General features: G+C 39.1%; 1 protein-coding gene across 6 annotated transcripts in view; it reads right to left on the reverse strand.

The window, feature by feature from the left end:
* The window catches only part of TTC28 (tetratricopeptide repeat domain 28), a 708,603-nt gene that overhangs the window by 441,987 nt on the left and 249,803 nt on the right, over nt 1-16,813 (reverse strand). For 2 of the 6 annotated variants that reach the window (XM_035258910.3, XM_035258845.3), the window contains exon 1: nt 13,051-13,831. The exons of the other annotated variants lie outside the window; for them this stretch is intronic. In XM_035258910.3, the coding sequence (XP_035114801.1) occupies nt 13,051-13,077 (27 nt within the window). In that variant the 5' untranslated portion in view covers nt 13,078-13,831. Of the gene's footprint in view, nt 1-13,050; nt 13,832-16,813 lie in introns of those variants that run through there. 6 annotated transcript variants of the gene reach the window in all.

Genomic DNA, 16,813 nt, shown 5'->3' on the forward strand with positions numbered 1-16,813 from the left:
GCATGTAAAAACCTAATTTCACCATCTTTGGGGCCAATTACCGTCTGGATTTCAGCTGGCATTTGAAGTTTATTCTCCAGCCAAACTGAGATTCCTTACCATTGTAAAAGAAAAGAAAAGAAAAAAACAAGCCCAGAGCTTGCCTTTCCTCTTCTTGTTGCCTAAAATGGCCTCCTTGTCTCTGCCTGGTAAAAATCAGTCTACCCTTCAAGTCAAGTTAAAATACTATTCCACCATAAAGACTCTCTTGGTCTCCACATTCCTACCCTCAATTCCAAACGCTTCTTCATCTCCTATCCAATCTAGCTGTGGCCTCTCCTTTAATTCACTCTCCAGAGAACTCTTTGTGCCTCTCTGGTGATACTTAACATATGCCACCTCTTATTTCAGGTATTTAGGCACTTACCTTATCCCTCTTCTACATTGTAGCCTGAGAAATGCACTTTATTCATATATGCATCTCCTGCAGCTATAGTAAATGTTTAATACTATCACTTAAGATACATTTAATTTTTAAAATTATTCTCATTTAGAAGCATGTCATTGAAAATCTCTAAAATAGCTACACAGTCTATTAAGGAATGATACATATTTTAAACTCTAAACAAATATCTGGTTTTATTTAACAAAAACTGTACAATTTCATATTAATGTTTAAAACTCACCCATGGTAAGATTATACCTCTCTGCCTATTAATCTTATCTAGTTTATCTGGTCAGTATAATAAATAGTAACTACTTGTATATGTAATTATAGTCAATAATCTGTTAACTTAAGATCCTTCCTTTAACTGGTATCTGTTATGGTTAGAATTTTTATGCTTACATTTTAAACAAAAAGATAAAGAAATGTACTAAGTTTCTCCATATTTTCATCTTGTTTCAATCAATGTTTAAATATCGGTAATATAGGTTGGGTGCAGTGGCTCATGCCTACAATCTCAGCACTTTGGGAGGCCAAGGCAGGCGGATTACTTGAGTCAGGAGTTCGAGACCTGCCTGGCCAAGATAGTGAAACCCCATCTCTACTAAAAATACAAAAATTAGCTGAGTATAGTGGCACACACCTGTAAGCCCAGCTACTCAGGAGGCTGAGGCAGGAGAATCACCTGAACCCAGGAGGCAGAGATTGTAGTAAGCCAAGATAATGCCACTGCACTCTAACCTGGGCAACAGAGTGAGATTCTATCTCAAAATAAAATAAAATAAATATCAGCAGCAAAATGTATTGATTTGTTAATACTTTAAAAATTAGCTTTAGGAATTTTACATTCTCATTCATTCTTAATTCAATATGAGACAATGCAAAGATATATTACAGATTCACCTTAAAAAATAAAGTCACCGAGTTCTGCTCAAATTAGCATAGATAATATGCCCACCTTTACAGTTATTTACTAGAACTATTGGTTCTATAATAGCCTAGTTCTTCTAAATTGCTTGTTTCATGAATACTATGAATGGGATAGAATTTATATAGTTCATTAAAATTTCTTGAGAACCATAGCTAGCATCAGAAATAATCAGAATAACAAGCATATGCAGTTATGATTTACTTATCAACAAGATCTATTTTGTATTTGTGTAAACTGACAAACTGCTTACTTTTCACCTAAGTTATTCTATCTTTATTTATAGTAATCACTAACTTTTCTTCCCTTCTCTTGGTCCTTTGCAACATCTACAGTAACCTAGAGCTAGTCCTCTCTAGAAATTATAAAGTATGTGAAGTTTGTTGTCAACATCCTCTATCTCCATTTTCAACTATCTTCTTCTCCTGTCCCCCAAAAATACACACCCCTTAATGTTGTTTCTTGACTACCCAGGGTCCCCATGAGAGTGGGCCTGTCAAAACAGGTCACTCAGTCACTATGGTCCTGATGTTTCACGAATCCTCCCTACCAGCTACATCAAGTGGTTATATGGATCCCATTTCTCAACATCTTGCTGGATGATGGGTCAGCAAAGACAACAAAGACACAGAAATGCTATTATCAAATTTGCAATTTACGATGAATTTCTAAACCCCCAGCACAAAGGAATTTTAGAAAAATAAGTTATAGAAAATGTATCCAAGAGCAAATTTTACATTTTAAACAAAAAGAAATGTACTATGTTTCTCCATATTTTCATCTTGTTTCAATCAATGTTTAAATATCAGTAGTTAAAAAAATATATAAATATGGTTGACATTTTCAAAAGGCTGGCAGTTAAAGAATTAAATTTGAGTTACAAGTTCATAATTAATCCCCAAACACATTTTAGTCTTATTCTCAATATATATGCCTGCCATTCCTACTCTCTTCCCAAATATTAGTTGAATAACAGTTATTTTCTATTTTTGTAGGTCAAAGATGGTTGGGCATAAGCAATTCACATGGTCCAATCCATTTATGAAAATGACTGACAAAATTAAGTGGCTCAATGTCATCGGAATATATCATCTATATAATTGTCTTTTTTTTTTTTTCCTTTTGAGATGGAGTCTCGAACTCTGGCCTGGAACTCCTGACCTCAGGTGATCTGCCCACCTTGGCCTCCCAAAGTACTGTGATTACAGGTGTAAGCCACCACACCTGGCCTAATTGTCTTTTCTTATAAACAAAACCTAGATTGCAAACTCCTAAAGAGGAAGTAGAAGCAGAGTAGAATACAGGAAGTAGAAGCCCAGTGAATACAGCCCTCCTCCTTAAAGTACCCAGGTCAAGAGCCAGCCTCTGAACAGCTATGTGATCCCAAGGGAAACAGTTTACTTCTCTGCTACTCTGCTTCCTAGTCTGCAAAATCAAATGCTCCTTCAGGTTCTTTTCCTTTCTAAATATGTTTTATTCTAAGTATTATAAATACTATCTAGCAAAAGCCTAGGCTAAAACAAGAAGGATTATCTAAAATAAATAATGTTTGTGCCACTAAAAATAACATTTTAGTTCATTAATATAGAACTAATTAATATTTAAATAAGTATTAATTATGTATTAATCATATGGGTTCCTTGGTCATTTCTTCTTAAAAGCAAATGCATATACTCTCCAGCGTCTGTAATTCTACCCCTCACATACACCTCTAATACTAGTTTCTTTAACCATGGTTTTGTATCATGTGTATTTGAATAAGTTACTGGGGGAGGGGGGAGAAGTCAAGTAAGATACACCAAAGCAAAGTCTGTGGCATTTAGCCAATAATTTCAAATGTTTTCAGTCTCTGTGACACTGCATTCTCAAATATATTTAATTTCTGGTCATCAACACCATAATAAATATTATCTTATTTATCAAAAGGTCACTTATTTAACTACCACAACTACCTAAAACGTAGCCTAAAACCAGAAAGTATAGAGGGAGAACAAATGTCAAGCTTTTTGGGGTTTCTTAGTTTAATAAGTAGATAGTTGATGGATCTACATGACAACAGCATTACTTTCAGTAACGTGAAAAGAAAAATAAAAACCATACAAAGACGGCATAAAATTATTTTAAAAGAAACAAAACATCAATCTGGGATCACTTAGTATAGAAATAAATAATTCTACATTCCTTAAAAACTCCTAAAGGTTTACTGTGTTAGAGCAGTACAATAATTCATGCTTGTGGTAATAATACTGAGTAATCAGGAGAGAGTTAAATTATGCTTAGTACCTTCTGTTTAAGATGGCAGAAAATATGTAATATATTTTAGAAAACTTCACCTTAAAAAATGGCCAGGTACAGCACAGCAGTGGCTCATGCCTATAATCCCAGCACTTTGGGAGACCGAGGCAGGCGGATCACTTGAGGTCAAGAGTTCAAGACCATCCCAGCCAACATGGTGAAACACCATCTCTACTAAGAATACAAAAATTAGCAAGGTGTGGTGGCAAGCACCTGTAATTCTGCTACTCAAGAGGCAGAGATGGGAGAATCACTTGAACCCGGGAGGCAGAGGTTGAAGTGAGCCAAGATTGCACCACTGCCCTCCAGCCTGGGTGACAGAACAAGACTCTGTCTCAAAAGAAAAAAAATATATGGTCGACATTTTCAAAAGGCTGGCAGTTAAAGAATTAAATTTGAGTTACAAGTTCATAATTAATCCCCAAACACATTTTAATCTTATTCTCAATATATATATACCCACCATTCCTACCTTCTTCCCATTATTAGTTGAATCACAGTAAATTTCTATTTTTGTAGGTCAAAGATTGTTGCACATAAGTAATTCACATGGTGCAACCCAATGTATTTACAAAAAAGATAAACAATAAAATTAAGTGGTTTACATTTTTCTTTCTCCATTCCACCCTTAATAAAACTAATTATTAAGCATTAAAGGCTCAAACTCTACCAAAATGATCATGTATCCACCATCATTCACTGACATTTTCTTTTCAAAAAAACGAAGTTATTTAGCCTGAAAATCTCAACTCCACCAACACAGCTCCCAAAATAACTAATACATCTGGATTTCTTCCTTCCTTACTCCACTCTACTATCTTTATATGTTCAAGCCTATATACATTGAGTGTTTGGAAGAGTATGTGTCCAAACAATCAGTTCCCACAAAGACCTCCTGGCTCCCAACTCGAGAGACCAGGCCCCATTCCAAATGTCAACTGCTCCCTAACTCAGACTTGCCACAACATCTGTGCTTCTCCAAGTCTCAGCCCCCCAATATGATGTAAATCTAAAATATTATCTCTCACAAAGTAGATGATGCTGCAAATGCAGGTGCATTCATGAATGACCATTGGCTTACTAACCAGATATAAGATCGATAAATTTCATTCTTTAACAGTTGAAATTGAGTGATATCTATCACCAAAAAAAAGCTTATACGCGGCTTTGACAACTGCAAACAAGCTTATTTCACATACTTTCTCTAAAAATGCTGTTTATTATACAGAAGGTGGAAGTCAACATAATTTTATGTCTTTTCTTTAAATGCATGCAAAAAGGACAGAATACTCAAAATAACAGTGACAGAACACCCTAACAGAATACTCTAAATGGCAAAGTGTGCTGGAAAGGGAATACAGTTAAAGGATTCAGTCATGTAAGAATGTGAGAACTCCTCTTAGCCAGAAAAACCTAAAAATGGTGGACTAACAAGAAAGTTCAGGACAAAGGTTTCCTATAAATCTGGAAATGTCAGTTAAATGATATAATTTCGTATAGCTTTCAATAAAATGACATGGTTTTAGCACATCAATAAAAGCAAAGTCTTAAAGCTGAGACATACATTGTTATTAATGATATAATGAATTCACTGTAGAAGCTAAAGCTGACAGGGCCGGTCGGGATTTCAGGTTTTCCACAGCATGTCATCACTGTGACTGACTAGCAAAATGAAGGTGGCTGTTGGTGCCCTTTCTTGAAGTTGGGCCAATTAAACTCTGTAGCCGCTCACACTGGCAATGTTTACTGGGTAGCTCCTGAACAGTAAGGTGCCAACTCAGATTTCTTCATCGCTGACTTCCTTCACTTCTTGTCAAGTCTATCAACTATTCCAAGCTTCCTGAATGTTCCTGGAAGTAGTTTTCTATAAATGACCATTCCCTACCAATTTTACAGAATAAAAAATATCTAGGACTAAAGGGAATAAAGATTTATATAATCATGGCACTCCTGCATTAATATCATGTAATCAGTTGTGAGGTGAGCTGTGTCACAAATAACTGTAACTTTCCCATCCCCTCCCCATTTTTAATTGAGGGGAAGGTCACATAACACAGAATTAACCATTTAAAGTATTCAATTCAGTGGCATTTAGTGTATGCATAATGTTATACAACCACCACCTCATAACTGTGACTTCAATTTTAATAGGTACATAGCTAAGATTATCCCTTTAATGAGTCACCCTCATTACTAATGAATAAGTCACCCTCACTTATATTCAGTATGGCATTTCTGAAAGAGTGATAAATGGATAGAGATAAGTTTGCAAGCTTAGCATTTCTAATAACTGGCAAGTCAGAGGATCACTGTGCATCTCATCCCATAAATACATTCATTCACTTAAACATTCATTCATTCAGCTCCTCCTCTGTGCCTATGCCCTCAAAACTTTAAACTGATAGAGAGACATACTGACAGCTTCAGTATGACTGTGGTCTCTACAAATGTAGTCAAAGGAGGGTATGGCCATCTATGCCTGGCAATAGAAGAACTGCTTATAGAAGGATTCACTAAGGAGGACAGGCTGAGTTAGTTCTTAAAGTATATCCAGTAACAAAAGGAAGGCAAGTTAAGAAAAACATGAGGAGAAGGCATTCTAGAAACAGGAAAGAAATGCCAAGTGTGGTGGCTCACACCTGCAATCTCAGTACTTTGGGAGGCCAAGCCAGGAGGATCACAAGGTCAGGGGTTCGAGACCAGCCTGACCAAGATGGTGAAACCCTGTCTCTACCAAAAATACAAAAATTAGCTGGGCGTGGTAGTGTGTGCCTGTAATCCCAGCTACTCAAGAGGCTGGGACAGGAGAATCGCTTGAACCCAGCAGGCAGAAGTTGTAGTGAGCCGGGATCGCGCAACTGCACTCCAGCCTAGGCAACAGAACAAGACCCCATCTCAAAAAAATAGAAGAAAAGAAAAATAGGAAAGAAATTTAGTGCACCATGTCCAGCTAGACTATTGAGTATTATCATACTATGAGGAAAAACATATTAAGCACTTTTTAATGCAAGGAACTCTTGTAAGCATTTTATATTATAAACGCAGAGTCATGCTAAGAGCTATGTGCCATTCACATTAAATAGCTAAGATCTCTGAAGTACAGAGAGGTTAAGTAACTTCTCTGCACAGTTATTGAGAGGCTGACCTGGAATTCAAGCCCAGGCAGTCTAGCTTCAGAGTCCATCCTCTCCATCATACTACAACCTATACCACAGTCTTCTTTTTCATCTTCTACTTTTGAATAAAATTGTTTAAGGTAGATATTTTATGATGTAAACTACAATATGCCACAACACACTGAAAGTGAACAAATGACTTCAAAAATGAGTGGACACTACTAAGAATCCCCTTGAGCTTTCAGCAAATGAAAGCTCAAGTGGCAAACTGTATCACAAGATTAGCAAAGCTTATTTTATTTCTTACTATTTTTTTTTTTTTTTTGAGACAGAGTGTCGCTCTGTCACCCAGGATGGAGCAGAATGGTATGGTCTCAGCTCACTGCAACCTCTGCCTCCTGGGTTCAAGCAATTCTCATGCCTCAGTCAGCTGAGAAGCTGGGATAACAAGCAAGCACCACTATTCCTGGCTATTTTGGGATTTTCAGTAGAGACAGGGTTTCAACACGTTGGCCAGGCTGGTCTTGAACTCCTAGCCTCAAGTGATCCGCCCGCCTCAGCCTCCCAAAGTGCTGAGATTATAGGCATGAGCCACCACACCCAGCTCTTATTCTTTTAGATTATAAAAATACTTAACAACCTAAGTTCTCAGATGTTCCCATACCCAGTCATTTTCCTGCAACCATCCCCTGTCACCACAGCCCAGTGTGTGCTTATCCCGCTTTACAGAACATTTACTAGACAAGGAAGAAACGTAGGGCTTTAAGAAGGTGAGTAATATGAACACATGTGCATTTTTTTGTTGTTGTTTGGGGTTTTTTGGTTTTGTTTTTCTGAGACAGGGTGTTGTTCTGTCACCCAGGCTGGAGTGTAATAGCACTGTCACAACTCACTGCAGCCTCAACCTACTGAGTTCAATCATTTCTACTGCCTCAGCCTCCCATGTAGCTGGGACTATAGATGTGTGTCAGTGTGCCTGGCTAATTTTTGTATTTTTGGTAGAGATGCGGTTTTGCCATTTTAGCCTGTTGCCCAGGCTAGATGTGTGTGTTTTTAAACAATTACTTGCAAGGATAAGAAGGGAAAACAAGGGGAAAAAGAGATGAGAAAAAGAAAATTCATGAGGATGACATTTGTAATAAATCCAGCAAGTGATAATGAGGCACTAACTACAACAGTGAGGAGTCAAATGTGAAAGATTAAATGACTCCCCAAGGCCAAGAGTCAACAGATCTGCCAGAACCAAAACCTGGGTCTCTTGGTGCACTGATCTGGGAATGGTGTATAGAATGGATTTCCAGAAAGACTACCATCATGAAATTTCTAAGACCTCTCTATATAACTACTTTTGTCCACAATACTGATTTTTAAAGTCTGATTTTATACTATTAAATAAACTGTGGCCCAAAATGAATAATATAATAATACCAACTAGTACAGCATTCTGGTAAGTAACTAAATAATTCAGTATATAGGCATATTGAAATTTAAGACAGCCCTATAATACAGAAACAAACTACTCCATCATAAAGAAAGTATAGGGACTTGAAATACTTTCTTTTGTAAAAGTAATAGGCAATTCTAAGACACAAATCTACAGGACATAATTCTCACAAATAAGCTTCCAAACAAGGCTTTTAAATGAAACTCCACCAGAGAAATCATTTCAGAAGCCAGATTCACATTTTATCAATGTGACAAGTATAACAAGATAAATATATCATATGACTCTCAAATGACATAATTAATGTAGCTTATGTGACATATTCCCACTAATGATCTTTTATTATGTGTGAATAGTAAAATAACATTAGATAAGCAATGAAAAAAATCCAATCAGCAGCAGCTTTCCTGAAGGTTTTGACTACAGTTTTATGTACACAGTGTTATCTGATACTAATCCTTGGATTTTAAAGAGCAGAAATAGCTTCAAAATTATAAGCAAACATGTTTCTATGAGATGAGCATTTTAATTACTATTATTTCTGCAAATACAAGATAAAAATAATGCGATAGATGACACAGTCTTTTGACTAACTGTGAAAACAGGGGAAAGTATATTTTGCCAGGCCAATAAGGTTATATGAATAAAAGAATCATGACACTGGATGGGGTACCTGGTTTACTGAGCCTGGTACTATATCTAGACCATGACTTCCACTGAGATTTTGCCAAGAGTGTGATTTCCCCCTCCCTAATATTATCTGCAAAAGATTAGAAATGAGTGACAACTATTCTGGTTTTAACAGTCCACTACAATCTGCATCTATGAATCAACTGAAAGTGTAATGAGGAGGCAAAATATATACATAAATAGAGATACATACACTAAGAGACAAAAAAATTACTACCAATAAAAGGCAATCCATTTACAAAGGCACACACTAAATGATCCATAAATTCAGAGGTAGGTAACACCAGTTTTTTTCAAAAGAAAACAGGAGTGGGAAGAAGAGCACCTTGGTGGTAGTATCTAGAAGTGAGGGAGCAAAGCTGTAGCTACCTTTCATTGATTGGGATCATCTCAGCTTTACCTTTCTTTTATTTTTGAGACAGAGTCTCGCTCTGTCACCTAGGCTGGAGTGCAGTGGTACGATCTCGCCTCACTGTAACCCCTGCCTCCCCAGTTCGAGCAACTCTCCTGCCTCAGCCTCCCAAGTAGCTGGGACTATAGGCATGCACCAACATGCCCAGCTAATTTTTGTATTTTTAGTACAGACAGGATTTCACCATGTCAGTCAGGCTGGTCTTGAACTCCTGACCTTGTGATCCGCCCGCCTTGGCCTCCCAAAGTGTTGGGATTACAGGTGTGAGTCACCACACCTGGCCTCAGCTTTATCTTTCTTTGATTAAAAATCTCTGGTCAGAAAAGTTCCCAAATATATTGGTAAGCAACACATGTTTTGAAGTAAATAAGGCCTGGTCCAATCCTAGCTGTGACCCTACCATGCTATGTGACTCTGAGTAAGTCACTTGGCCCCTCTAAACCTCAGTTTGCTGATCTGTAAAATGTAAATTGTAACACCTACCACCTTAGTGGATAAGAATTAAATGAATGCATATGGACCAATTAAAGATGACTTAGCCTAGAACAAGTGCTTTGAAAATTACAGCTGTTTATTTGTAAGATATTAAATGCCATCCTAACCAAGATTGGGATAACTGCTCGGAATCTTGCTTTTTTATTTTAAATCACTTTACTGAGGTATGATAGGCATAGAAAAAGCTGTAGACGTTTATTTTTAAATATTTATTATTATTATTTTTTGAGACAGAGTTTTGCTCTTGTTGCCCAGGCTGGAGTGCAATGGCACGATCTCAGCTCACTGCAAGCTCTACCTCCTGGGTTCAAGTGATTCTCCTGTCTCAGCCTCTTGAATAGCTGGGATTACAGGCACCCACCACTATGCCCAGCTAACTTTTGTATTTTTAGTACAGACAGGGTTTCACCATGTCAGTCAGGCTGGTCTGGAACTCCTGACCTCAAGTGATCCACCTGCCTGGGCCTCTGAAAGTGCTGGGTTTACAGGCGTGAGCTACCATGCCCGGCCAGCTATACACATTTAATTTTTACAACTGAATGAATTTGGATATATAAGCATATACTTGTGAATCTTGCTTTTTAGGACAATTACATGGCTCTTGGTGGGAGACCTACTGTGCTCTAGAAGACTAAAGGTCCTCACTAGTCCCGGGGACAGAACATGATTAATTTTGTTCTAACAATATCTTTGTGAAAAGGTTGTAAACCCTAACTGAATATTACAGGCCCCCAACTTTAAAAACTTGTTTTAGTATTTAGATTAATCCAGCAAGTAAGCAGAGAAAACAGAGGAGAGAGCTCCCCTTCAATCATACACCCCAGCTGCATGCTCGGTTAGAAACAAAGAAATCTAGAACCTATAATCACTCTCTTACAGTGAGCCTAGAATTTAAAAAAGCCAAAACTAGTAGTGACTGACAGGACACCATGATAGCTAGCTACCACAAATGCTGTTTGGGGCAGCACTCTTTAGATGATCTTTCTAGCTTTGTTAAAATCACATCAATGCAGTATCACTTTTCATCTGTAGTGTAAATGGTTTTTATGAAACAGTTTGGTAAAACACATGGCATGTGACTGTACCACTACAAATGTGTTATCAGACCCAGCCAGAAACCATGGCAATGATCTGATCATGTGAGTATTCTAGCAAGAGTAAGAAAATAAACCTAAGCTTTATAAAGACTTACTCGTGCCCTACCAGAGTTGGATATCTAATCTCTTCCAAGGGAGCTCCCATTTCTAATGTAGAAGAAGCAAGAATTGCTCTCAAGCTACCACCAAATAATTATATGGTATTTGATGGCTCGGCTTATTTTTTAATCTTCTATGAACTCTGCAGAATTGTATCTGGATCTTTACAACATGATGATATGAGATTATGAATACAGTGAATAAATACAACCTTCTGGTATAACAATTTAAGCATCATAGAGTGAGTAAATACTGCAGAGTGAATCCTAACACTTGAAACAGAATCTTCCAGAGTCCAGAAATCCACCTGACAGCCAAGAATAATACTTCCGTGGTTCAAGCAATACCAGTACCCAGAGGGGTTTCCACAGACATAACCACATGAGTTACTGCATACTGGGTAAAATAGAAAAAGCAGACATTTATGAATGTACAGTTTGCAGACATCTTAAAACTACTCATAAACATGCAATTTACAAATATAGAAGAAATGGGGGACTTTAGGAATATGCAGCATCTGTTTAAATTCCTTAATTATATGGTTTCTACTATGAATTTTCCTCATTCTAACAGTCTGTATTGGGGGTGGGGGTGGGGGGTGGGGAATACATGGGTCTCCCAACCAAAGTGAATGAAACCAATCTCAATGAAAGAAGCTCTGTGATGAGAACTATTATAACACATGAGAGATTCTTGACTTCAGGATGAGAAAGAAAAGACACAGGGTCAGAGGACAAAATCCCATCAATTAGGTATCAAAGAAAACCTTTCAATTCACCAGGCTATGCTGAGGCAGGGTTTGTTAGATTCTCTAGCAATAAAAAAAAATGCACAGTATCTTCTCATGCACCTCACACATGATTTCGATTTCAGTTCTGATATAAAACACGGTATCACACATCGTGCCACAAAGAAAAGAGTCAGTTTAGCTAGTTCAAGTAAAAACCAGGAAGCTGCTAACAGGCAGGTCAAGGCTGCGGAGGGCCACAGCACATTCAATTTGCTATGTTTTTCCTTCAGAAGAATGTCAATAAAAACCACGGCCATATGAGGTATCTGAAGTTAAAAAGAAAAAAAAAAAAAGTCCTGTTATGCAGTGAACCGCTGGGTTCACCTAACAGTTAGGGGCAGTCAGACAAGTTAGCAAAAGAGAGCCCTAGCCAAATGTACAGCGGCCAACAACTTGAAAAAAGCTCTTTCTCCCTCGACGTCCTAGGGTAGGGACCATTCCCACATTTAGAAACATTATTTCTGGGACCAATAGCAATTTATTTTGATAGAACCACTGGATTTTTTTTTTTCTTGAGTTCTCAACAAAGGAGCCATATTAGGAAAAAATCTCGCAAAAAGCAAAGTGCCCCCTCCCCCTTTTCCCTGTGATCGATTCACACACGCTGGTGCATGCTGACACACACAGACACACGCCCCTGCACAATGGCCAGCACAGGAACTTGCACGGGCCCACGAGGCCTCAGGAGCCCGGCAGGCTGAAGGCTTGGTTATGGCCAGCCTCAGGCGCTCAGGCAGGAGGCCCCTCGGCCCGCCGCCCCGGAACCAGCTGCTGGGCTGGTGTGCTGGGGCTGCTCGCCCCCCAGCGGGGCCCTGGGGAAACGGCTGCCAGCGGCTCAGAGCCTTTTAACCCCTTGGGGAAATAGGTGTTATAACACCCACCTGCGGGGCCTGGTCAGGGGTGCAGCCTCGAATGCCTCCCCTTCCCCGCCACGGGGCAACACTTAGCAGCTCTTGGCTGGTTCCCGCAAAGCTACTCGCGTCGCTGTCTACACAGGACTTCTAAAGCAAACGGGTGTTTCTGAGCTCTCACCCCTGGGGGTCCAAGCATACCAAGAAGGAAAAACTTAGAGGGCAGTAGATACAGACTAGACTTGGTAACTCGTCCCTAAGGGACTGAGGCAAGTCCCAAAGGGACCAGGGCTGCTTGGACCAGCTGGCCCAGCGAATTATGGAAGGGGTGGAGGGACCTGAGGGCAACCGCCCCATGCCCCTTCACCGGGTCGGGGACTAGGGCCCGTCCCCTCTCCAGGACACTTACCTTCTTCCGGGGCTGCCATTTCATCATATTTGTACAGCCGATACGTGGAACATCAAGATGTTGGCTGGGGGCTGGGGGCAGATGCAGGGCAGCGACGACTGCAAGTCATGCTGCCTCCCTCCCACCCCCTAATTCTTTCCCATATTCACTGCGAAGGGAAATAAATGCCTCAGGAGAGTCCAGTCTTTTCGCCTTCAGTTCAATGAAAAGTATCCCCAAACCACGAACACACTTCCCACCAGGCTAGGAAGTCCCAGCAGCCACGGGCGTACTCCTGCCAGAGCGGGGCATTTTCCCGGCCAGCGCCTGCAAAAGGAGCCTGCGGCAGGGGGTCTCCAAGCTGGCTGCAGAGACCCTCCCTCAGAGAAGAGACTGAGAACGCGAGCTGCTACAGAATCCCAACCGGGCTTCTGCCATCCAAACCCCTTTTGGCGATTTCTCCTCTTCTCAAAAAAGATCAGACAAGCAATCAAACCCTCACGCGCAGCCTGGAGCAATTCCCACAATTCTGGGTGTATTTCTCGTTTGTAAAATTTAGCAAAGAAAATTCCAAAGATCTGTAATCAGAGCTTCTTTACGCTGTTTTCGCTTCCTTCTTGGATAACTTGGGAAAAGGATCTGCCCTTCTCGAAATGCCTACCTTCCCTGAACACTGTAAATAGGAAAACTTGGTTTGTGTGTTTAGATTTTTTTTTTTTTTTTAATTCCCAAGAACCTTAGTGGGGAAAGGCTGGAAGGAAATCCTGCAAGAACCCAACTCCACAGCTCAGTCTGCACTAATGACTTCCTTCCCTTCAGTGTGAGCACAGCCAGCCCAGCTCCAGCCACACAGAGCAAACGGTTTCTGGGTCTTAGTGCCACGACATCTGCTCCAACACAGAAAGTAAAGCATGCAGTTTCAGAGGCACCCAACAGCTCCTAAGAAAAGCCAAAAACACCTACGTGGTCAGGAAATCATTTTAAGACATACTTAGACTTGTAAGGCAGTTATATCTACAGAAAAAAAGGAAAAGGAAGTACTCTAGGCTATAATCTTAATTTCTGATTTGAAGAAAAAAGATTCTAAGTATCTTAAAGAATAAAATATTTTAATCAAGAATTTTATCCCCAATGAACTTTAATAGATTCCATTTCCTTCTCTAAATTTAAAACTTATTTCATTACTATAAAAACTATTTCTATGGGGATTGAGTTTCATTCATCTTCTGTGAAATTATTTCATCCTATTTAAGGAGATACATCTATAAATATAAAAATATTATGTAATTCTACTATTATTTATCATCCAACATGTCTCTCAACTCCTAAACCACCATAAAGCTGTTTTGATAGCTGGAATATAACAGGTAAACTACTAGAATACCAACTGATATGCATAATAATAACTGATGTACCAATGTTCCAACCATATTAATTTATTACCCTCCAACTTCTGTACGTATTTCCAGGATTGGCTAATGTGGGAGATTATATGCAAATTGATCACTAAATAGGTATAAATAAGTCATTAAAACAGTATAAATAAGAAAACAGTTAATTCAAAGGGACTGCTTTTGAGTTGTTTTCCAAGCCCAAGAATCTGAAATTCAATAGAGTGCATTATCTTTATAATAATCATATTAACAATTTTAGCTGAATGAAATTTATTCATTCAGCTAAAATTGTTAATATGATTATTAACAATTTTATTGGTACTATTTATTGAGCCACTAGTCTATGCTAGAACCTATGCCTCCATTCATTATCTCACAGCCCGGCAAGGAAGGTCTTATTGTTCCATTTCCCAGATAAGAACACTTGAGATTCATAGTGCTTATTTACTCAACCAAAACCACACATGTACAGCATAGTGGGGCTAGAATCCAGATCCACAATGACCACCAGAGCTTATGCCTTTTCTAAGACATGCATCATAGCTACATACCAACTTCTCATCTCAATAAACTTACTAAGTATCAATGACTTAAGCACCTATTATTTCACTGCCAGTCCCTGTTCCAAGTACTGGAAATTTGAGTGGTATGTTGTCCCTGCCCTTGAGAAGATTACATAACTGTAGGCAGCAGTCACAAATAACTCCAATACTCTGTATATATCTGACATATCAAAATCATTCTGGACAACTTTATTTGGATATGCTACTAGCATAGAAAGGTCAATAAATTCCAAACCAAATTCATCAATTTACTCGAAAATCAGCTTCTCTTCCCAACTTTCCTTTCTCTGTCTACAACACCATTTATTCTTCCAGGATCACAAACTAAAACCGAAACATCATTCCTTATGTGTAATCTATCACCAAGTCCTCTCTCTTATTTCTTAGACATCGCAAATTCCTACTGCTGACATCTGAAGCCAGAACCTCACAAAAGAAAGATACATTAAGTACCAACTAGGTGCAAAACATCATATAGGATAGAAAGGTTTAAAACTAAATCCTTATGCTAGAGAAAGTTACCAAGAAGTTTGGATGGAACCAAAAACCTCTAAGAATACAACCAGGCACATGCTGCTTAGTCAGTTAAGCAATATATGAGTTATGTGGTCAATAACTTCAGGTTCTCCAGGAGTTACCAAGGATAAATCAACAAAAACAGGGATGGTCAAGGAAGACTTCGCAAAGGAACTTGAAGTAAAAATTTCAGAGGAGGTACAACTTATTCTGGAGCCGCAAGCCAAGGTGCTTACTACAGCCTGTAATGCCCTTCAGGGTCTGGACCCCTCCACTGTTCTGAGCTCACCTTTTACCCTTTTCCTATTCTCTTACTCAGCACCTGCCATACTGCCCTCTCGCTGTCCCCTAAACATGCCAGTCATACACTGGTGCTCTCTGCCTGGATCACTCTTCCTCCAAAGGCCCTCTTGGCTGCCTCCCTAAGTCCCTCCAGAACTCTGTTCAGATATCATACAGAAAAGCTGTCTCTCACAGTCTCACCTAAGATAATACACACTATGACCCTCACGCTGTTCATTTCTACCCTACTTACCCCATTATATTTTCCTTCTTAGTCCTTATGACATATACATCTACACACACACACACACACACACACACACACACAATTTTAAAATGTTCATTCACCTCACAAGAACATAAATTCCAAGGGAGCAGGGACTTGACTCTGTTATAATACCAATACCCAGTGAACAGTGTCTGACACACAGCAGGCAGGCAATCAATCAATAGTTATCGAATAAAACAATAAAATAAATAGAAAAAAGATAATGAAGAGAACAGTGTAAGCAAAGGAGGCAGACATATGTAAGATGTATTCAAAATACAAAATACTGACTCGCTATCTGAAATATAAGTATGGGAATGTTAGAGGCAGGGACTTTGTCTTGTTCAACTTTGTAATCCCTAGTGCCTAGAACAGTACCTGGAACAGAAGAGGTACTCAATATTTATAAGGCAAAAGAATGAATGGTGCAGGGGGTGGGAAGATGGAGAATGAATACTGAATAAATTCCATTCTGTAGAAAGTAAAGATACTTTGGCAAGAACCAAAGATACTTTGTTGGAACCAAATGGCTGGGAACCCTGACTATAAGGCAATATAGTTTGAACGTTTATCCCCTCCAAATCTCATGTTGAAATATAATCCCCAGTGTTGGAGGTGGGGCCTGGTGGGAAGTTTGGGTCACAGGGCTGGATCCGTCATGAATGGCTTGGTGCTGTCCTCACTCAAGAGTTCACTTGAGATCTGGTTGTTTAAAACAGTGTAGTGCATGGTGGTTGTTTAAAATAGTGTAGCGCATGGCT

This window comes from Callithrix jacchus, chromosome 1, assembly GCF_049354715.1.
Source record: "Callithrix jacchus isolate 240 chromosome 1, calJac240_pri, whole genome shotgun sequence".
NCBI classification, from domain to species: Eukaryota; Metazoa; Chordata; class Mammalia; order Primates; family Cebidae; genus Callithrix; species Callithrix jacchus.